Source organism: Loxodonta africana, chromosome 19 (assembly GCF_030014295.1).
Source record: "Loxodonta africana isolate mLoxAfr1 chromosome 19, mLoxAfr1.hap2, whole genome shotgun sequence".
Lineage (NCBI taxonomy): Eukaryota > Metazoa > Chordata > Mammalia > Proboscidea > Elephantidae > Loxodonta > Loxodonta africana.
In genome coordinates, this window is record NC_087360.1 from 7825659 (window position 1) to 7849328 (window position 23670).

General features: G+C 52.5%; 1 protein-coding gene across 1 annotated transcript; it reads right to left on the bottom strand.

Annotated features, from left to right (window-relative positions):
- Positions 1-2222: 2222 nt before the first annotated feature.
- LRRC43 (leucine rich repeat containing 43) lies at positions 2223-15028 on the bottom strand. The gene is made up of 9 exons (XM_064272146.1): positions 14747-15028; positions 11414-11652; positions 10037-10224; positions 9103-9329; positions 6973-7114; positions 6606-6785; positions 6299-6487; positions 5827-5866; positions 2223-2350 (listed from the first exon to the last, which is right to left on the bottom strand). Exons 1-9 carry the CDS (start codon positions 14926-14928, stop codon positions 2223-2225), a joined length of 1515 nt encoding a protein of 504 aa, XP_064128216.1. The 5' UTR covers positions 14929-15028.
- Between the last annotated feature and the right edge of the window lie 8642 nt (positions 15029-23670).

Genomic DNA, 23670 nt, shown 5'->3' on the forward strand with positions numbered 1-23670 from the left:
CTTTCACGGCATGAAAGGAAAAGCTGGAGACTGTACCAGCTGGGCTCCTCTGAGGCTCCTCTTCACCTCTCTTCCCTCCACTTCTGCATTCTGATTTTCTCAAGTCTCAGCAATCCACAGAGAAGGACCAAGAAGCAGCAACTATAGAGTAACCTGCCCAAGGTCCACAGTAGCAAAGCAGGCCTCGAGTTCCCATCCTGTCCTTTTCGTCCCCCCTGCCCTAGATCAGCTCCTGCTCATGTCCACTCCCAGGTCCTGGCCCAGCAGGCCTTCCTCACTAGTAGCCAGTGCACTTGCATTAGCCTCACCCCTGGTGTCCCTGCCGCCACTGCCAGAAAGTGACTCTTCTGGCTGCTAGGGATGTGGAAGGGTGTGACAGGATCCCTGCCCTCACAGAGAAAAAAGCCCCAAAGAAATGCTGCTGAAAAACAACTGCTGGTGCTGAGAAGTGTAAGGGTACAAAGTGGCGGGGAGGGGTACTTTAGTCCAGGGTGGCTAAGAAAGGCCTCCTTGATAAAGGGACATCTGAGCAAGAGCTGAGTGAAATGAGGGAATGACGCGTGCCAACACCTGGGGGAAGAAGGTGCCAGGCAGAGAGAAAAGCTAGTGAAGGGCTCCTGAAGCGGCCCGTGGACACACTGGAGGACAGAACAGTTGAGTGTGGTTAGCACTTGGCTGCAACAATGGACTCTGAGCGTACCAACAATTGTGAGGATGGCCCAGGAAGGCAACGTTTCCCTGGTTTACAAGGTCGCCGTGAGTCCCAGCTGAATGGGAGGCAACTGACAACCACAGGGTATAATGAGCAAGGAGGAAAGTGAGGTTGAAGCAACAACAGCAGGGCCAATCATGAAGAGCCGGAATGGTCAGGATGTGACAATAACACTGGGGGCTTTAGCAGAGGAGGTAAAAGAATGTGCATTTTCTAAAGGTCACTGCTGCTGCTGAGATCACGGATTGTGGAGGGGCAAGGGTGGGAATAGACCGGCTAAAACACCGTTCCGTCAGTCTAGAGGACAGACGGACTCAGGGCTGTGAGGAGGGAAGGGCTAAATGGGTTTCAGGTGTGAGGTCCGTGGCTGTGGGAGGGGGGCCCAGGTGAACATGGTGCCATTTACTGAGAAGGGCCAACAGCAGGTGGTTCGGTTCGGTAGGCTTTAGAGGCGGCTGCGCAGATCTGATCGCCCCAACCTGGGGCTCGCACCCCCCACCCCCGGCGCTCCAGCCACATGAGACCTAATCCCTGCCCCCCAGGCCCGGACCCAGCCAGCAAGTCCCTTTCACAGGCACTTGGGACCCAGCCTTCCTTAACTCCGTAAGTCCGTTCCCGGGCCATCCCTCGGACCCCCCAAGGCCTGGTTCCTGACCCGGCTGCAGGGGGTGCGCGCAACCGTCCAACGGGAGGTCCCAAGTCCTCACAGGACTCGGGGACACAAAGAGGGTTCAGAAGCCGCTGAGGCAAGGAGAAGGGCCGAGGAAGCTGCATTTCATTCCCCGCGACAGTCTCTACAGGGCTCCTGGGGGCGCACGTCAGCGGGCACCCGGGATCCCCACAGTGGGGTCGCCCTTGTGGCCGGCGCAGCGCTGCCGACCGGGCGTCCAGGGAAAGCGGTCCCCGGGTCGGCCAGGGCACGACGCCCGCGAGGCGAGCTGAGCAAGAAGTCGCGAGCAGTGAACTGGGGCGCCCCTGAGTCCAGGTGTGCGCGGTCTCCCAGGGTGGCCACGGCAACGCGGTGGCAAGGGCTGGGTGCGCCGGGCGCGGAAGCTCAGGGCGACTCCGGTGCAGATCCTCGCGCACAAGTGAGATACTACCCCGGCTCGGGGCCCCGGACGCGCGTTCGCGGGCCTACCTGAGCTGTGACGAGGGGCCAGCACAGGCCAGGAGCCTCGCGGCTGACCTGGGACCCGACGCCCAGGTGCACAGAGCTCGGGCGCGAGGGGCGGGGCTACTGGGGACGGGGCTACTGGGGGGGCCCGGCGGCTCGAGTGATGGGGCGGGGCTCCGATGAGTGGGCGGGGCTCCAAGGGCTGGACTCTGGTGACTGGGCGGGGCTATGGGGAGGGCGGGGTCATGTGAGGGCCCGCCCCCCGCCCCGTCCTGGCCGCCCCGCGCGCGCACCTGCAAGCGGACCAGCCCCACCTGCCCGCGTCCCCGCTCGACCCGCGGCGGCGGCCAGACAGACACCGAGGCCCCAATGTCGGAACAGACTTTAAGACCCGCCCTAAATGGAGAAGGCCTTGAGCGCCTCCTCGGCCGTGCGGCACTGGTTCAGCTGGATCTGCACCTCCACCGTGAGCGGCTCGGGCTGGTGGTTGTCTTCGCTCGGCAGGACGTCGGTTTTCTTAGCGTCTAAGGAAGATTAAGGAAAGAGACAGAGACTGAGGGCCCGGGAGGCGCCCCGGCCGCCCTCGCCGCGCCCCAACCCCAGCCGGGTCCCCCCGCCGGCCCCCCGCCGCCAGTCGCCTTGGGTCTCGATCACTGTTAAATCCCGTTCAGTTAGATGCGCCTAATAAATCACCGTTATTAACAAAAAACACCGACTTCCGATTAAGTCCGGTTTATCCTAGAAAATCAGGGTCACTAACTGCAGAGAAAAGAAACTGTCAGAAGGCTGAGGCCACTCCTCTTTCTAACCTTTTGTCTTGGGAAATCTAATACACATCTGCATGACCACGGAAGTCCAGCTCAATGAATGGTGAAGTTAATGCCATTTCAGCCACTCCCCGGGTCAAGAACACTGTCCGCACCCCAGTATCTACATCCCCCCTTGCACGCTTTGATGGGAATTCTTTCCTGGCTTAACTGTATAATACCAAAACACACAAACCAAACCCACTGCCCTCCAGTCCATTCCAGCTCGTAGGGACTGTATGGGACAGAGTAGAACTGCCCCATTTGGTTTCCACGCAGCAGCCGGTGGATTCGAACTGCCGACCTTTTGGTTAGCAGCCGAGCTGTTAACCACTGCAGCGGCCAAGGCTCCGACTGTGTAATATAACTGCCTAAATGCACATTTTTCTCTCTCTCTCACTTTGAACTTCATGTAAATTGGATCATTTGTACTATTGTAAAGCTTCTGTGCTTTACCTTTTTTTTTTTTTTAAGATTTATATACATTGTTTCTCTTAACTAGTGTTTGATCATGTTTATTGCTGACAAAGTAAAATTTTGCTGAAGATCATTCAAAAACGGCTGCAGCAGTATATCGACAGGGAACTTCCAGAAATTCAGGCCAGTTTCAGAAGAGGACATGGAACCAAGGATATCATTGCTGATGTCAGATGGATCCTGGCTGAAAGCAGAGAATACCAGAAGGATGTTTACCTGTGTTTTATTGACCATGCAAAGGCATTCGACTGTGTGGATCATATAACAAACTATGGATAACATTGCAAAGAATGGGAATTCCAGAACACTTAATTGTGCTCATGAGGAACCTTTACATAGATCAAGAGGCAGTTGTTCGGACAGAACAAGGAGATACTGATGGGTTTAAAGTCAGGGAAGGTGTGCGTCAGGGTTGTATTCTTTCACCATACCTGTTCAATCTGTATGCTGAGCAAATAATCCAAGAAGCTGGACTATATGAAGAAGAACAGGGCATCAGGATTGGAGGAAGACGCATTAACAACCTGCGTTATGCAGATGCCACAACCTTGCTTGCTGAAAGTGAAGAGGACTTGAAGCACTTACTAATGAAGATCAAAGACCATGGCCTTCAGTATGGATTACACCTCAACATAAAGAAAACAAAAATCCTCACAACTGGGCCAATGAGCAACATCATGACAAACGGAGAGAAGATTGAAGTTGTCAAGGATTTCATTTTACTTGGATCCACAGTCAACACCCATGGAACCAGCAGTTAAGAAATCAAATGACGTATTACATTGAGCAAATCTGCTGCAAAAGACCTCTTTAAAGTGTTAAAAAGCAAAGATGTCACCCTGAAAACTAAGGTGTACCTGACCCAAACCACAGTACTTTCAATGGCCTCACATACATGCAAAAACTGGACGAGGAATAAGAAAGACCAAAGAAGAACTGATGCCTTTGAATTGTGGTATTGGCAAAGAATATTGAATATACCATGAACTGCTAGAGGAACGAACAAATCTGTCTCAGAAGAAGTACAGCCAGAATGCTCCTTAGAAGCAAGGATGGCGAAATTACGTCTCACATATTTTGGACATGTTATCAGGAGGGACCAGTCCCCGATGAAAGACGTCATGCTTGGTAAAGTGGAGGGTCAACAAAAAAGAGGAGGATCCTCAATGAGATGAACTGACACAGTGGCTGCAACAATGGGCTCAAGCATAACAACAATTGTGAGGATGGCGCAGGACCGGGCAGCGTTTCGTTCTGTTCTACATAAAGTCACTATGAGTTGGAATCGACTCAATGGCACCTAACAACAATATTCCATTGTTTAATGCTATTTATTCATTCCATTAAAGGTGGGCTTCCGGTATTTTACTATTGTGAACAACATTCCCATAAATACTTTTACACATTTCCTAGTACATCTGTGGGGGATAAGCCTAAGAGCAGAACTGCTAGCTCGTGTGTGTACCTTCAGCTTTTTCAAATAGTTGTACCAGTTTACATTCCCACCAGCAGTATACGAGAGTTCCAGTTATTCCATGTTTGTTATTCTTTTGAATGATATCCATTCTAGTGGGCATGTGGGAGCCCCTGGATGGTGCAAATGGTTAACACACTCCGCTGCCAACAGAAAGGTTAGCGGTTGGGGTCCACTCAGAGGCACCTCGGAAGAAAGGCCTGGTGATCTATTTGCAAAAAAGCAGCTATTGAAAATCCTATGCGCGCAGTTCCACTCTGTCACACGTGGGGTCAGCATGAGCCAGGATCAGTTTGAAGACAACTGGTCTTACTGGTTTTTGCTGGCTGTGTAGTCTCATCTCATTGTGGTTTTGGTTTGACTTCCGACGAGGTTAAACACATCTTCGAGTGTTCATTTCCTTTCGGTTTTCCTCTTTTGTAAAATGCCTGTACAAGTTCCTGTCCATTATTCTACAAGCTGCTTGTTCTTGATTTCTTGAGATTCTTTGTGTATTGCAGACCTCAGCCCTTTGCGGCTAGCACGTGTTGCAAATATCTTCTGCCATTCTCTGGCTTGCTCTTTCATTCTTTGTTTTTTAATTGTATTTTTTTTTAATTGGGGTAAAATACACATTAACATAAAAAGTCAGCATTCATCCTTGTCTTAGCATGTATCAGAACTTCCTTTCTCTCCATAGCTGAGTTAGTCTTCCGTTGTGTGCACAGGCCACACTTGGGTATCCATCCACTCACCATTTGCTGGGCTTCTGGGTTGCTGACACTTTTGAATAGTGTTGCTGTGATTTTGCCTCATACTTGTGCGACCGCCTCCAGCTGGTCTCCCAGTCTCCAATCTCTTCCCCCAAACCAGAGTGATCTTTCTAACACTCAAATCTAAAATTTACCTATTTCACACACTTCTGAAACGGCCCACTGCCCACAGACAAACCCAAGCTCCTCACTGGGCAGACAAGGGCTAACGATGGAAGCCTGGGCCGGACCACGGTGCACCAGAAAGGCCCTGGCCTGTCCCCACTCTGCACCCCGCCCCACCTACTCCTGGCTCCAACCCTGGACCACCTTTTCCTACCCCTTCAACCTCAAGCAGGCAGTTGCGTCCACTGGGGGCTGTGGGGCAGATACAAATGTGGGTCCTAAGGGTGGGCATGGTCTGTCCATGGGCGGGCAGATTGAGCCACCGTCCCTCTATCCCTTTGGCCCCAATCAGAGCTGACCCCTCGGTTGCCATCGTTGACTCTCACCTCTTTTTACCGCTTTCTTACTCTTACTTTTCTTCAGGTCCTGGAGAAAGAGCCATGAACAAGCCACTCACTGGAGGGTGGGGTGCTGGGAAGGGGTGGGTGCAAAGTCGATGCTGCCTCTGTGGGGGGCTCCTCCCCTTTCCCAGGAGGCTGGGCTGAGTCTTCCACAGGGCATGGGCCTAACCTACTCCACCTGAAACCCTCCTCACACCTGAGGACAGGCTGCCACCTGGGCCAGGAACCCTGGCTGGGAGCCCCACCGACCTCACCGTGTGACCCGGAGAAAGGCCCTCTCCCTGCTGGCCTTCTGGTGTGTCTGAGGCTGCCAAGCCTGGGCTCCCGGAGCTGGTGCGGGGACTCAGAGCCCTCCCTCGCCTCCCTGTCTCCCATGAGCTGGCCCACTGCTCTCCCTTGCTCAGCTGAGGTTTCTGGGGGGAGGAAGAGGGAAGTGGCGAGCCCCCCTGCCCCATACCCTGGCAAACGTCAGCTTGTCCGATTCGATGGTGCGGACCACACCAAAGTTGCACACAGTGGACACCAGTGACTCCCCGGCCAGCAGGGACTCCAGGGCCACCAGGCCTCTGCCCAGCACCGTCAGAATGGGCGGGTCTTGCCGGAGCTCCTTAGGAAGCTCCTTCTTCTTCTTGGGCCCCTTCTGTTCCTGGGGGGTGAGGCAGGTGGGGCAGAGCAGGGCAGGGCAGGGGCTGGTCCCCAGACTCTCCAGGCAGCCCACCGCCACCACAGGGGCAGGGAGCAGGCAGCCCACTCATGCCAACTACCTTACTAGCCTCTTTCTCTCCTTTCCCTTTCTTGTCGTCTTTGCCCTTCTTGTCATCTTTGCCCTTCTTGTCATCTTTGCCTTTCTTGTCGTCTTTGCCCTTCTTGTCTTTCTCCGGCTTTCCTTTCTTGGTTGCTGAGGGACTCTCGGAGGGAGGAGCGACAAGCGGCCAGGAGAGAATCTAGGAACAGTCACGGGCGTGTGGACAGAGCCAGGGATGGGCCGGGGGACTGCCGTGTCAAGCTTCCTTTTCCCCACCCTCTGGAAAGGCCCGAGACCACTCCCGATAAGGCAGAGGAGGGGAAGAGGAGGAAGTGACCGTGTGGATTCCGCAGAAGCAAGTGGAGGGATGGCAGTCGGCAGCCCACCTTTTCCTGCACAATGGTCACCGTGGTCCCTGCCAGCAGAAAGGCCTTGAGTGGCACCAGGTCCCGCAGGGTGTGCTGCATCTCGTAGTCGCAGGCAATGACGTCGCTCCAGGGCTTGCGGACCGTGCTGAAGAGAACTGTCCTGCGGGGAGATGAAGAGATGGGCACCGTTCCCAGGGCCGGGGTGCCTGAGCCTCACACCCAGGCCTATGTATACACTGCCTACCGCCCACCAACCACTGTCCACTGACCATCATCCACTTTTAAATTTTCTTAAATGCTAGCAAGCAACCACCTAAGATGCATCCATTGGTCCCAGCCCACCTGAAGCAAAGGAGAATGAAGAACACCAAAGACACAAGGAAAATGCAAGCCCAAGAGAAAGAAAGGGCCACATAAGCCAGAGTCTTCATCAGCCTGAGACCCGAAGAACTAGATGGGGCCTGGCTACCACCAATGACCACCCCAACAGGGAATACAACAGAGAGTCCCTGATGGAGTAGGAGAAAAGTGGGGTGCAGAACTCAAATTCTAGTAAAGAGACCAGACTTAATGGTCTGACTGAGACTGGAGGGAACCCAGAGGTCATGGCCCCTGGATCTCTGTTAGCCCAAAACTAAAGCCATTCTCAATGCCAACTCTTCAGACAAAGATTAGACGGATTATAAGACATAAAATGATACTGGTGAGCAATGAGCTTCTTAGCTCAAGTAGACACATGAGACTATGGTGGGCAGCTCCTGCCTGGAGGCAAGATGAGAAGGCAGAGGGGGACAGGAACTGGTTGAAAGGACACGGGGAATACAAAGTGGAGAGAAGGAGTGTGCTGTCACATTGTAGGGAGAGCAACTAGGGTCACAGAACAATGTGTGTATAAGTTTTTGTATGAGAAACTGACTTGAACTGTAAACTTTCACTTAAAGCACAGTAAAAAAAAATTAGCAAAAAAAAGGAGTGGTAAATTATTTTATATGTAGAATTGATACAGATGTATAAAGGTTAACCCTCAAAATCTCCCAGGGAAGGGGTTGATAGGGTGACACCATCTGTCCTCAGAACGTCATCTCCACTGCAGTCATCTTCCTAAAATGCAAATCCGAATTTGTTACTCCCTTGCTTAACTTTTTAGTAGTTTCCACTTTGGAGAAAACAGGCTCTGTCTACCTGTCCAGGCCTATGTCTTGCTAATCCCCACCTTCCTCCATATTTTTCCCAAGTCTAGACTGAGGCACAGACAACCCGTGTGTTTCTCCTAACGTAGCAATTAGTACACGTGGTGCAATGAGACGACTGTCTGTCTGTCTCCCTCAAGAGCAGGTAAGGGCCCCAGTTTCCAGGTGCTCTTGAGTCACTTCTAACTCACAGAGGCCCCATCTGTATCAGAGGAGAACTGTACCCCACAAAGTTTTCAACAGCTGATTTTTCAGAAGTAGATCAGCAGGCCTTTCTTCTGAGGCACCTACAGGTAGGCTTGATCCTCCAACCTTTTGGTTAGTAGCCACGTGCCTTAACTGTTAGCACCAAAACGTGGCAAACATGAAACCCGTGGGATGGACCAGACAGGACGCGTTCAGGCAAGAAAGAACCTGATGTATAGGTTACAATATCCTTACCGCATGTTATATTCCCAAATCAATTCTAGATAGAACAGAAAGTTAAAGAAAAGGTTTTCAACTGTGAAAGCTGAAATGAAGGGGGTTTCCCATTTGCCATCTCCCAGTTGACTGAAGAAACTCAATCGCTCAGAGAACCTGGAAATGGGATTTGGCTGCATTTGGCCCAGACTGAGGGGAAGGGTGGAGAGTGAGGTTCTGCTACTGCTCGCTGGGGCAGCCCCATCACACCGCAGTGTCGGGCGGTCCTCGGGGCTGGGACAGAGGTGGGGCTGAGACAACTCCATGCACTGGAGTGGGCACCCCCCATGTCCCGGCAGGAGGAACACTGAGCCTGCACGCCGTACACGCGCATGCACGCTCGGCTACCAGCCCCTGACAGCCGGGCGCGGAGTCACTCAGGATCTGACCCCAGGGGACGGCTCTGCCCCCAGCCAGAGCAGAGGAGGCTGCAGGTGGGCTGGTGGCTGGCTGCGACCCTTGTGCCCCTGGGACCCCCGCAGGTTTGCACCCTTACCCTGGGGAGGGGCAGAGCCGGGGATCAATGCGAGGCCGCAGCTTTGCCAGCTCCTCCACTGAGTCAACCGACCTCGGCAGGACAGCCGAGCCTCCCACGGAGACCGACCCCTCCAGCTCCCCAGACTCGGTCATCCCGCCCGACTCCACAGACTCCTCGGCCTCTTCAATGTCCTCCTCGGGAGACTCCTCGGGCAGGATCTCTGTGCTGGACAAGGGCTTGACGATCTGCAGGGGGGACACATGCCCAGAAGGTTCTCCCCCGAGGGCTCCCGCCTCCCGAGTGTCTGCTTAAACAGACAGCAGTGAACATTTGGATAAGTCAAGCCAGGGGTGGCACAATGACTTAGAAGGCAGGAAGGTTAAGCAAGTGCCAGTGTTGTTGCTTCTGGAAGTTCTCCATCAAGAGAACAAGCTGAGGCTTACTGGCGGAGTGGGGTGCCACTGGGTACTTGCCCGCAGAGGTAAAAGAGCTTTGTAACACTTGCCTGAGTAGGACAGAGGCCAGGTCGAGGGGCCAAGGGTCAGAGAGAGCACTGACTACAACAACCAGTTCCCAGTGAGACAGGTCGTCCTCAGGGTTCTCCCAGGCAGGCGGTAAGCATCCCTGGGCTTTCACTGATGTAGAAGGAGACCAGGTGGGGGAGTGGGGAGGGGCTGGGCAGTCGCCCCAGCTGAGGGTCTGTGTGGCTCCTGTGACAGGCCATTTGCTCAGATTCCAAGGGGAAGGGGAGTGGGCACAGCTGAGAGTTACTCCAGCTGCAGGACGGGCTGAGCCGAAGCCACTTCGGGCTCAGAGTACAGGTATGGATCAGAAGGTCCTACATTTGCGGTCTTCCTCTGCCCCAAGAAGCTGCTCTGCCTTCCAAAGAGCCCCACGGGCCTGACAGCAGACCCCTGCCCCTGCCCCCAGGAACGGCCGGACAGTCACACACCTCCGCCAGCACCCCGGCGTATTCACTTCCTCCACCTTCTTCATCTTCCACAAAGTCGTAGGTCACATAATAGCTGTATGCGATAAAAGGTCCTTCGGGCCCTGGTTCCGGGTCCAACACAGAGGAGTCCAGGACCCCTCTGACATTCCCAATGGTCACCACAAGCTGTGCCTCATGGGCCAAGAGATCTGCAAGGGGGACAGAAGGACTCAGGGAAGCCATGGGCCTGAGACGTGGAAGACAGGGCTCCAGAGAGGGAGGAAAGTGTGGACCATCAGTCACCTCCCCCACCGAGGGCTGGGCGTTAGAGTCCGGTGGGCTCAGGTTCAAATCCTGGCTCGGCAGACTTCAAACGAGCCCTCTTAAGCCTTGCTTAAAATTTGTACGGTGGGAACAAGTGGTGAAGGCCCCAAATTAATATCATGTGCTGCTGTGACATCTGAATCCAGGATGACCTTGAACAGCCTCTCTGCAAGTTCCCCTCCCCACTCTTCTCCCAAAGGTAAGGTCCCCTCTACAAACAAGCCTCCTTATCAAAGGGACAGGGAGCAGTTCCTGCTTATCTCTGAGTAGCAAGCTTCAGGTCCCTGCCTGTGTGCAATTAATCAACAAGCCAATCACATCCTTTCATGGGAACCAAGGGGCACCCCATCCTCTTGATACTACAAAGCCTGCCTCCCACAGCCTCCGGTTGTTCACTCTGCCCTGAGCACCACCCCACATGGCCCTGCGTGGCGCAGTGTCCTCCTCCCCTGGTCTATGAGTGCATGTGACCAGTACACTGCTGTCACTCTCATCTGTCCAGTGTTGGGTGTCATGTGTCCAGCCATCCCCACAACCCTAGGGTGGGAATACCTCCCTCACCAACTGAGTGAAGAGGATATGATCAAAACAGGATAATCAGAACAATAATAAAAAACAGGGATGGGTGCAGTGAGGGTTAGCCTTCAAGAACATCCGTCACCTTTGCCAGTGCTTGGGCACACGGTAGGTGAGCCCTTACTACTGGTATTTTATCACCCTGACCTTGAGGAGGCCCTGGTGAAGCTTACGGCACCATCCACCGGCGGGGGGGGGGGGGACCTCAAGCCACCATGGAGGTTAAGAAACTGGTTTAAGACAAGGGTTTCCCTGTCACCTAGGACTGCAGGGGATGTGACACACTGCCTGCCTGCCACGCCTTTGCCCAAATCCAAACCGCAGGCATGAAAATTGGGGTGAAACCTCTGGCTGCGATGATGATAATGTACCTGACTGGAGTCTGGGTCCGGGGGAGTGGCCAGCGATGCATGGGTACACGCCTCCAGGAGGGTGGGTGGGCAGGTGAAGCAGGGCTCTGGGGTCAGACCCCCTCCACCACACACACAGTGTCCTCACCCCCATTGATGCTGAGCCCCCGGAACTGATGCTTCTCGTTGGGAGACACAGTGATGTCGTCGAGCACGCAGAGTCGAGACAGGGTGTCGACGGTGAGGCCTCGGTAGTAGGGCACCAGGGCCAACGGGTTCCCCTGCAGCACCAGCAGCCGCAGCTGCCGGAGGGTGTGCAGGCTGTCCACCATGCTCTGCAGGTCCGTCAGGTCATTGAAGCCCAGGTCCAGGGAGACAAGGTTGGGCCTGCAAGGGGTGCAAGGCCACCCAGGGTCAGGAAGCTGGGAGCTCCTCCTACCCAGAATCCCAAGAGGCGCATGGCTGCCTAGAGTCAGAAATTCAGGGCACCTGCCCTGCCCAGCACCCCGAGGGGCGCATGGTCACCTGGAGTCAGGAAGCCAGGTGCTTCCCTACCTAGCACCCAGCAACTTGTGTCTGGGGCAGACTGAAGGCTGAAGGCTGGACATCAGAGCAGGAGCCTCTGCCCACCCTGCACACCTGTCTGCCCTCTACCCCAATGAGCCCCCATCTGGAAGGGCCTCCTGGTTTTCCGTCCCCTTTCCCAATCTCTCCCTAATGCTCCGCATCCTCACAGACTGTCACAGAGCCCTTCCTACTTCTGCCTAACTTCTCATTACACGGACGTTCCGTTCTGGGCTATACATCTTGGTGTCTCCCATCAAGCCTGACCCAAACTATTACATCCAGAAAGTTCTCCACAAATGTTTACCGACAGATGGAAGAGGGAGGCAGAGGGAGGGCCCTGTGGGAGAGCAGTGAGGGGGTAAGAGAGACGTCTACACAGGAGTGTCTAGGGCCCTGGGAACAGGTGTGTGAGGCTATGGGGTGGAAGGTCTAGAAGCTGGCGAAGGCTTTGCCAAGCCAGGCTGGCACATGATCACAGGTAGCCATGTGGCTGGCTTCCCGGGTAATCCTCCAGTGAGGGTACAGGAGGTGTGCACCCCAGCCTGGAAAGGAGGACCCAGAAAGGGGGAGAAGACAGGTCTTCAGGCCCAGGAAGGACCCACTGCCACAGACTAGAAAGCAGACTGATTTCCGCTCTGAGAAGACAGACAAAAAAAACACAGAGGCCACCTCGCTGGCACAGTCTCACACAGTCAGGCCGACAATTTCCCTCTGATTAAACTCAGCTACTTCACTTCCTTTCACGGCCGTCCTGCCTGTGAGGTGCACCAGCCAGGCAACGGGAAGTACATGAGAAAAACACATGGTGGGGACTGGCGTGATGATTTCACCCACCACACGCCTTCTCCAGGACTACCGTGGCAACGTCAGCCAAATCTCTTCGTAAGGAGCAAACCCTCCTTTTAAATTCCAAAACAGTGAAAATGGAGGTTCCGGATATATGTTTCTATGAAGCCCACACTCTGCGCTAAGCAGGTTGCCCAGGTTGATGGTTAGTGTGTTTTCTGAAAAAAAATCAGAACACCTGGGACTCTGCTGACGGACTGAGAGTCTGAAGTCAGCTGTCCCAGGAAGATCACGTTGTACGGTATGGCTTCCGTGCGATGCCACCCTTCCTGCCCAAAACCAGTTGTCGTCAAGTCAGTTCTGACTCGTGGTGACCCCACATGTGTCAGAATAGAACTGTGCTCCGTGGGACTTTCAATAGCTGGTTTTTCAGAAGTAGATTGCCAGGCCTTTCTTGCCAGGCACCTCCAGGTGGACTCAAACCTCCAGCCTTTCAGTTAGCAGCCAAGCGTGAGAATTACCTGCACTACCCAGGGAATCCACATTCCCTGACAGCTGTGGTCAAAGGGAGAAAGGAATGCTGAATCGTCTGTGGCCAAGACTGTAGCGAGGCAGCTTGGCTGGGAGTAGACTAGACGGGGGAGGAAAAAGGAAATTACGGACAGAGAGAGCAACTCCCCCGTACTCACTAAGTCTTCTCCCTCCAAGAGCTTACACAAGATGGGCCACGTGAGAGACGGCTTTCCAGGCTACCTGGGGGGAGGAGGAGAAGAGATGCTAACCCACACTTTTTGCTCTTTCAGCCACAATCAACCAAGCCCATGGAAATGCTACGCAGGATGCTGAAATCCTGGGGATTTTCCCAGCATGCTTTGAGAAGCTCTCCTGGCCCAGTTGCCTTTGATGGCCTTTCACTGGTGGTCACTGATCCTGCCATACCTCTCGGATGCCAGAGCTCCAACTTTTCTACTCCTGACCCACCAAGGCCTCCACCCGTCTGTCAGTGTGTCACATTGTGGTGGCCTGTGTGTTGCTGTGATGCTGGAAGCTATTCCACCAGTATCCCAAACACCAGCAGGGTCACCCACGGTGGACAGGTTTCAGCAAATCTTCCAGACTAAGACAGATTGAGAAGAAAGACCAGGCAACCTACTTCCAAAGATTAGCCAGCGAAAACCCTATGGATCGCAACAGAGTAGTGTCTGACAGTGCTGGAAGGTGAGCCCCCTAGGTTGGAAGGCATTGAAAATACACAGTGGCTGCAGAAATGGACTCAAGTGTCCAGCGATCGTGAAGACGCCACAGGATCAGCCAACGTTTTGTTCTGTTGCCCATGGGGTTGCCATGAGTTGGAGTCCACTCAAGGGCAGCAAACAACACAGCCACCACCAGCCAAGGAGACAGAGTCAAGCGCAAATAACAGGGAGGACTATCACGCATAACCCCTAAAGCACACGGAACTTCCAACAACAACGAAACCTCCAGATTGAGCCGAGAGTTGTCTCTCAGGAAGTTCTCATCTAGGGGGCAATTCTACCCCCAAGGGACACTCAGGGAAGCCCTGGTGGCGTAGTGGTTAGGTGCTACCGCTGTTAACCAAGAGGTTGGCAGTTCGAATCCACCAGGCGCTCCTTGGAAGCTCTATGGGGCAGTTCTATTCAGTCTTCCAGGGTCGCTGTGAGTCAGAATTGACTCGACGGCAGTGGGTAGTAGGTAGGGACACTCAGAGATGCCTGGAGAGCTTTTTAGTTGTCACAAGTGGTGCCACTGTCATCTGCTGGGTGGAGACCAGGGATGCTGCTAAACATCCTACCGTGTACAGGACAGGCCCACCACAGAGACTCATCCCGTCCGAGATGTCAGTGCTGCCAAAGTCCAGAATCCCTGCTGTAAGGCATGGCATCCAACCAAGGGTCTGACTCACTCCACCACCAAGTATCCTTCCCTGGGGCTCAGTGGGATTTCTTTATGGGGTCACGGACATAAATCCTGAGTCTGGATTTAACAGCCAACCAGGAGTTATTACAGAAAAAAGTAGAGCTGAGTTCTTCAAGCCACCAGGTTAGAATTGCCCAAACCTAACACTTCACCCATCCCTCTCCCTTGCCATCCGGGGCTCCCACGTTACCAGTGATTAGCGGTGACGTATAGGCTTTCCAGGGCTCCCAGGAGTTTGTTGTGGCCTAAACCCAAGTGCTGGAGGCCTGGGGGCGGGTGGGCGCACAGACACTCCACACTGGTGATCTCGTTGCCATAGAGCTCTAGCACCTGGGGAGGACAGCGGACAGTGACCCCCAAGACAAGCAACATCAAGACCGAGGGCAGCGCCCTTCCTTCCTCCTGCTCTGGAACCGTGGGAAAGGAATGACAACCTACGGAGGGCAGGCTTCCCGGTGTCCAGCTGGGCTCCCTTTTGAAAATCCAAGAAGGGAATCTTCTGCAGCAGCTTTGGGAAGTTTCTTTTCCTTTCGGGAAGGAAACTTGGAAGTTTGGAATGACAGTGACGTTTGTGTAGGGTGGGAGGGGAGATGTATGACACTGTGACAGCTTCTCAGCCCATGGGACGTCTCTGGGGGCATCGAAGGGGGCCTTGGTGGGATAAGGAGTGAAACCCAAGGATGGCAGAGCATTCTTTTCCTCTCTTGTGTTTCTCCTCCAAAGCCTCACCTGGTTTTTCCTTGAGCATAGGAGACGGCCATGTTTCTGAGTTCCTTCTGTCACCAAGTCAACTCTTGTCAGCATTTAATTTTAAAATGGAGACCATTTTTGATATGCTCAGCTGGAAGTTCATAATAAAGCCCAGCCTACATTTTACAGGAGTCCCTGGGAGTTATAAGTGGTTAAGCTCTTGGCTGCTAACTGAAAGGTTGACGGTTCACGCCCACCTAGAGGTGCCTGGGAAGAAAGTCTGGTGATTTGCCTCCAAAAGTCATCCTTTAAGAATCCATGGGACACAGTTCTACTCTGACACACATGGGGTTGCCATGAGTCAGCGGGGTCGACTTCATGGCAACTGGTCAAGCTTTTGGAAGCCTGGCCCTTACCATGCAGCCCCAGCCACACTGGCCAAAACTTCCATCTGTGGAGCAGGGAGGGCAGGGCCTCTGGGCAGCCCCGGCTCGAAGGCCCTAACGGAAGCTCACCTTAAGAGTTGGGGGCAGATTGCTGGCTTTCACCTCCTTGATTCGGTTGGCACTCAGTACCAACTCTTCAAGCTTCAGAAATTTCAGGAGGCCTTTGTCCACCATGCTCACCTGGAAGGAAGGAAGGTAGGGGCTCTCGTGAGCAAGGTGCGATCGGAGCAGAAACTGTCTAGGTTAGGAAAACAACAGCATATCCATCTTCAGGAAGGAGCCCTGATGGCACAGTGGTTAAGCGCTCAGCTGCTAACTGAGAGGTCGGTGGTTCGAACTCACCAGCCGCCATGGGAGGAAGATGTGGCAGTCTGCTTCCGTAAAGATTACAGCCTTGGAAACCCTACAGGGCAGTTCTATGCTGTCCTATAGGGTCGTTACTCCCTGACAGTCCCATCATTGCCCCAGTGTCCCCCAACACTGCCCCCTTCAGGCTTTCCTGCATTGTTTGGCCTGAATCCAAGTTCTCAGCCCTCCCAGTGACCCTCTGCTCCCAGCCCTCATCCGTCCTCTGACTATAGAATTTTGTGATTGTCAGGCCAGTGTCCCATGTTCCTCATCAGACTGTGTGCTCCCACAGGCAGGAATCCTGTGTTCTGTTCTCCCCGACCCCCAGCCCCGTGAGCCCTAGGCCCAACTGACCGACTGGCATTGAAGTGGGCAGGCCCTAGGGATCAGTGTGGTTTACACAGAGTGGGGTCAGGCCAGAAGCCTCAGGCCTACCCATGAACACTCTGTTCCCTCTATGTGTCCTCTAAGGCATCAGGGGTCCTTCCTGGCTGGGCCTTTTGTCCCTAGGGTGGCCACCTATCCTGGGTTACCCAAGTTTGAGGGGGTTCCCGGGACACGAGACTTTCAGTGCTAAAAACGGGAAAGTCCCAGTCACAGTGGCAGGAGCTGGCCATCCTACTCGCCCCCCAGGACTACTGCGCAGGTTAATCATATCCCTGGGGAGGGGGAAGCAATGGCTCAGGATGGCAGAGACCTAGTCTCCGTAAAAGTTTTGGGTTCTATTATAAGCAAAGAAGGCTTTTTAATCACAGAAATTAATGAACTACTATGCCAATCACCCCTGCCCCGCCTTTACAGTTTAAATGGAATAAAACCAATATGGGCTCTTTGGAAGGTTTTTACTAGAAGCCACAAGGATAGCCACAGACCAGCTGTAGAAGGAACACAGTGGACTCCTTCCAAGGTGAAGGAAGCAAGGTACCTAACCAAGAATCACCTGGCTGTGGCCCTGCTTGGTAGACAATCTGGTGAGGTGAGTGCGGCTCAGGGCACAGTTGACCTCGTATCCACGCCCCAAAGCCCATCTCCTGAGGGGCTGTGGAGAGGGTCCCCTCTTCCCCACCCCATCCCCCACTACGCCTGGGTCTTACCAACAACTACTGTACAAAGATTAGACAGGAGCCTTAGGGGGCAGTGAGTTTACATTAATGGGGGAGGAACAACTCGGAAAAAGAGGGTGAGAACTGTCACACAGCTTGAAGGGTGGAATCAATGTCACTGAATTGTACATGTAGAATCTGTAGAATTGGTGTATGTCCTGCTGTGTACATTTTCAACAACAACTAAAATAAAAAAGAAAAGAAAACCCTGTGGAGCACAGTTCTACTCTGATACATGTGGGGTTGCCATGAGTCGGAACCCACTCGGTGGCAACTGGCATTAAGGTAGCAGTCTGGAATCTTCCATAATGCTAAAATTCGAGCCTGTTTGGGTGTTTCAGAACGCCAGAGAGGTGAGTGCCTGTTGAAGCATTGTCTCCTAACAAAAAGTCAGTCCCATATGTTGGCCATAACAATAATTTAAAAACCAGTGAGTGTTTTTAGAGTTTACAGAGCGCTTCCATCATATGGAAGTTTCTTTACCCCGTCCTACGGATGAAGGAAATGAGGATCAAAGGGCTAAGAAAGTGAGTTACCCTGGTCGACATTTTGTAGTCAGCAAACCCAGAACTTGACTATTTTTAGCAGAAAGAAAACACCGTTTACCTATCCTTGTAAGAGGAGAAGCCAGAATTTGTTCTCCTGCTGTGACTCGGCCTCAGACACTACGTAGAGGAGCTCAAGTAATATTAAATTAAACAGCTTTTAAAATCGTCTCCTAAAAATAATAATAATAATAACCACTATGAGGGGAGAGGCCACCATGACGTAATGCCCTGGGGTCTGGTCCCTTCCCGGCACTCACGCCCTTATTCACTAGGCGCAGGGACCGGAAGTAGGAGTAGAAGAAGGCATCTTTGATCATCAGAGGATTCTGGATGGCCAGCTCTCTCAGGAAGCAGTCTTCCTCACTGGAGTCCCTCGGCAGAGCCCAGGGTGAGTGGGGGCTGCGGACCAGGCCCAGCAGGGCCTCCACCGTCTCCTCCCCGGCGCTCACCGTCTCTTCCTCTCTGGGCACCAGCTCCCGCCATGTTCGCCAAGTTTGAGGGAGGAAGCGAGACTTATTCTGCAGGGGTGGAGGTGGAGAATTTCTCTGTAAGACTTAGCCATTGCTATGGGTTGAATTAAAAGGAGCCCTGGTGGCACAGTGGTTAAGCGCTTGGCTGCTAACCACAAGGGAAAGGTCAGCAGTTGGAACTCCTCAGCAGAAAGATGTGGCAGTTTGCTTCTGTAAAGATTACAGAATTGGAAACCCTATGGGGCAGCTCTACTCTGTCCTATAAGGTCGCCGTGAGTCAGAATCAACTTGATTGCTATGGGTTTTGGGTATGGGTTGAATTGTGTCCCCCACAAACAGATACGTTGAAGTCCTAACCCTTGTATCTTTGAGTGTGGCCTTATTTGGAAATAGGGTCCTTGCAAGTGTAATCAAGGCAAAATGAGGTTGTTAGGGTGGGCTCTAATCTACCAGAGCTGGTGTCCTTATAAGAAGACAGACAGACAGACATAGGGAGAAGGCCATGTGACAACTGATGCAGAAACTGGAGCAATGAGTCTGCAAGCCAAGGAACACCAAGGATTGCGGGCAACACCAGAAGCTAAGAGAAAGGCACGGAACAGATTCTGCCCTGGAGCCTTCAAAGAGAGCACAGCCCTGCTGACACCTTGATTTTAGGCCTCTGACTTCCAGAGCTGGGAGAGGATAAGTTTCTGTTGTTTTAAGCTCCCCCAAAACCAAAACCAAGCCTGTTGCCATTGAGTTGATTCCAACTGATAGCAACCCTGTTGAACAGAGTAGAACTGTCCCATAGGGTTTCCAAGGAGAGCCTGGTGGATTCGAACTGCTGACCTTTTGGTTAGCAGCCAACTCTTAATCACTACGCCACCAGGGTTTCCTGAAGCCCTCCAGTTTGTGGTAATTTGTTACGGCAGCCTTAGGAAGCTAATATGAGTCATCTGAAGGATTTGAAACTCTCAAAATTCAATAGCTTATAAAATAGGACAATTAGGGATAGAGAGTTAGAAATTTAGACAATAGGAAATCAATAATTTTGACTGATTATTTACCATGGATATAACCACAGATGAGGGAAATACAGAATCCCCAAAAGGCCCAATTCCTTTCTTCACTTTAGTTGGAAACCTTGAACATACAAGTATAAGTGATCAGACAGTACCTAAAGCAACATGTCGGTGTAGTGGTTAAGAGTTCAGCTGCTAACCCAAAGGCGGGCAGTTCAAATCCACCAGCACTCCTTGGAAACTCTATGGAGCTGTTCTACTCTGTCCTATAGGCTCACTATGAGTTGGAATTGACTTGATAGCAATTTTTTGTTTTGTTTTGTTTTTTTAAAGCAACACGGGGGAGTCCCTGGGTGGTGAAAATGGATAATGAGCTCAGCTGCTAACCAAAAGGTTGGAGGTTCAAGTGTGCCTCTGAAGAAAGACCTGGAGATCTATTTTCAAAAATCAGCCATTGAAAACCCTACGAAGCACAGTTCTACCCTGACACACATGGAGTCACCATGTGTCAGAATGGGCTCGACAGCAACTATTTATTTTTTCTTTTTAAGGCAACAGACCCACTGCCGTCGAGTCAATTCCGACTCATAGTGACCCTATAGGACAGAGTAGAACTACCCTGTAGAGTTTCCAAGGAGCGCCTGGTGGATTTGAACTGCCGACCTCTTGGTTAGCAGCCGTAGCACTTAACCACTAAGCCACCAGGGTTTCCAAGGCAACAGAGAGGTGCAAAATTTACAGGCTACAAGCCAGAAGGTACAAAAGGCAACACGTGGGATATAATTAATCAGGGAGGGGTTTTTGAGGAAGAGATGGTAAGACTGAAAATGTAAATTCAGAACTTTTACACAAAAGGAAGGAGCCCTGGTGGAGCAGTGGTTAAGTGAGCTCGGCCGTTCACTTAAAAGTTCAATGGTTTGGACCCACCAGCTGCTCCCGGGCAGAAAGACGTGGCATTCTGCTTCCATAAAGATTTCAGCCTAGAAAACTCTATGGGGCAGTTCTACTCTGTCCTATAGTGTCTCCACAGCACACAACAACAACAAGACTCGAAAGTAGATGAGGAAATGGAAGGCAAAGGATTCGTTCAGGGACTTTACTCTCTCTTAAGTCTCTTCCAACAGCCTCTGGAGATACATCTTTGAAACCCTACAGCCTAGCACAACACCCGGCACATGGTAGATGCTCAATCAATACCTGCCGATTAAACAAATAAATGAAGAATTTCCCTCATGGGTGTCTCTGTTTTCTCTATAAAAATTCAACACCAGCTGCTCTGAATTCCTGAATGCTGGCAAGTGTGCGTGTGCCCCACATCCAGCCAGTTTCCCCGGAACACTCGAGACTCTCAGGACATCTGGCAGGCACTTGAGGAGCCTACACTTCTAAGGTGCTGCTCCTCCCCGCACCCTGTGCAGCCAGCTAAGGAGGACGCCCCCCGCCCACGCCCGTGGCAGGGTCCTATGGCAGGCACTACTCCCAGGACTGCAGTGGAGTAAGGGGGAGAAGGACCCTTTTGGGCAGCAAAACCACAATTTCCTTCTGCAAGCTGTCACAACTACGCCCGACACTGAATTTCCTTCAGTCTCCCCACAGCCCCATATGTGGGGGGCAGGCGCACCTGTTCTTGCCTTGCTGAACATCATGGTCCCTGGGGTAAAGCTCTAGGGGGAAGGGTCTGGACTTCAGGGACAGAGACAGGAAGGGGGGTGGGAGTCGCTCCCTCAGGCCCTGAGAGGTGGAAAGCCAGACCCACCAACCTGGGGAAGCTTAGGCCAGGGCCTGTTCAGGACTGTCTCACACAAATGGCTCCATGGAGTGGTTTAGGGCTCCTTGTGGATTCGAAGCTTTTCACCCAGCAGAAAGCTTTTAATCCAAAAAGGAACCCGGAGTCTGGGGTGTGTCTTTAAAAGAGTGAAAGACCCTTCCCCAGGGCAGCCTCAGGCTGTGGGTCTGGCCGGCTTGGGCCTGAGCAGGGCCCCTGCCCTCCAGCCTGGGTCATGTGCGGGGCCTATTCCATTCACTCCTTCAGTGTCCCCCACCCACCCCCGGTCATGCCGCTCTCTAAATGCCCCGATGCAAACCTCCTGTCATTCTTCTCCAGGATCAGACCGCCCCTCAGCTCCCAGGCCAGCCCTGACCTGACCCCTCGGTCCTTCCCCTCGGCCAGTCCCCCAGGTCCCCGCTCCCCGGCGTCCCTCGCCGCCCGCACCCAGCTGCCAGTGCCGCACGGGAACTCCTTGAGACACAGCTGCCGCAGGTGCTCCCGGACCGCGGCGCTCACGGTCCCCGGGGGCGCCTGCATGTCCACGCGGTCTCGGCGCCCAGCCGGTTGCTAGGCAGCCGGGGACGCGTGCGCGCCGCCGACACGCAAGCGTGCGCGCGACCGGGCGGGACTCGTGCTCGACGCCGGCGGAGGCGTGCGGTGGCCCACGGGCTCCCGGAGTCCCGGCTTTCATGGTGTGCAAACCTGCCCCGGAGGAACATGTTATGGGGTGACAGTGCCCTTGCCCCGGTCACCCGACGGGAGGCTGTAACTGCTGTGGCTCCCCGCAGGTACCGAGCGCGCCCGCCCCTGCACCAGCCTGTTGCTGTTGCCCCTCCCGGCCACCCTCGGAGACAGACCTGGGAAGGGGGAACGCGCCCAAGGTCGAAGGAGCGCTGGACTCGGTCAGCGGATTCCAGTGTAGAGCTCTCCGACCCCGTGTCGCGGGTTTCATCACCATCACGGATATAACCGTTGTAGACTGGGGTCTACAGGGCACTTAGACTGCTCCAGCCTTACTCATCTCTCCGCCCAGCACAGCGTCTCACCCGCTGCCGGCCAGTAGGGGCTCCTGGGCAATGGTTTGTGAAATTAATGGAATGAGCTGGTTCTGGGTCCTATAAATTGGAAATGCAACATCGTATTGAGATAAAATTTATATACCATAAAATTCACCCATTTCAAGTATACAGTTCTGTGGTTTCCAATATATTCACAGTTCAACTATATTCATTAGGCAACTATCACTATGACCTAATTTTAGAACATTTTCATCATCCCAAAAAGAAACCTGTTAGCAATCACTGCCCATCCCCTCACCTACCTACCCCCTGCCCCTGGCAACCACTAATCTACTTTCTGTCTCTCTGGATCCAATTATTCTGGCCATTTCACATAAGCTGAATCATTACAATACATATTCTTTAGTGACTGGCTTCCTTCACTTAGCGTACTTTCAAGCTTCATTCATGTTGTCCTCCATTCCTTTTTATGGTTTGATAATATTCCATTGTGTGGGTAGATAGAGCTCGTTTTGTTTATCCATTCATCTGTTGATGGACACTCGGGTTGTTTCCACCATTTGGCCATTATGAATAGTGTTGCCGGGCACATTCATTTACAAGGTTTTGGGAGGACATGTTTTCATTTTTCTTGTGGAGACATCTAGGGGTGGCATTGCTGGGTCATATGGCAGGTATATTTCACATTTTGAGGAACTGCCAGACTGTTTCCCAAAGCTGGCAAAGGTATATTTTACAGTACAAATCCTATTAACCAAAACAGGGAGTAGATCTCATTGCCATCAAGTTGATTCCGACTCATAACAACCCTAGATAGTTGACCAATATTAAGGTTATCTAGTTAAAATGTCACTGCAAATATTAAACATTAAATATTCCTTACGGGTCAGGCATGGTTTAAAATCAAGAAAGATGTATGTCAGGGTTATATCCTTTCACCATATATATTTGATGTGTGTGCTGAGCAAATAATCCAAGAAGCTGGACTATACGAAGAAGAATGTGACATCGTGACTGGTGGAAGACTCATTAACAACGTGCGATACGCAGGTGACACCAGGTTCCTTGCTGAAAGTGAAGAGGACTTAAAGAACTTACTGATGAAGATGAGAGACTACTGCCTTCAGTATGGATTGCACCTCAACATAAAACAAAAATCCTACAACTGGTCCAACAAGCAACATCATGATAAACGGAGAAAAAAGGAAGCAGCAGTCAGGAAATAAATGACATATTGCATTGGGCAAATCTGGTGCAAAAGACCTCTTTAAAATGTTAAAAACCAAAGCTGTCACTTTGAGGACTAAGGTGTGTCTGACCCAAGCCATGGTATTTTCAATCGCCTCATATGCATGCGAAAGCTGGACAGTGAATAAGGAGGATCGAAGAAGACTTGACAGCTTTGAATTATGGTGCTGGTGAAGAATATTGAATATACTGCGGACTGCCAAAAGAACAAACAAATCTTTCTTGGAAGAAGTACAGCCAGAATGCTCATTAGAGCAGTCTCACGTAGTTTGGACATGTTATCAAGAGGGACCTTTCCCTGGAGAAGGACATCACGCTTGGTAAAGTAGAGGGTCAGTGGAAAAAGTGGAAGACCCTCAATAGAATGGATCCATACAGTGGCTGCAACACCGGGCTCAAACATAGCAACAATTGTGAGGATGGCCCACAGTCAGGCAGTGTTTTGTTCTGTTGTACACAAGGTTGCTATG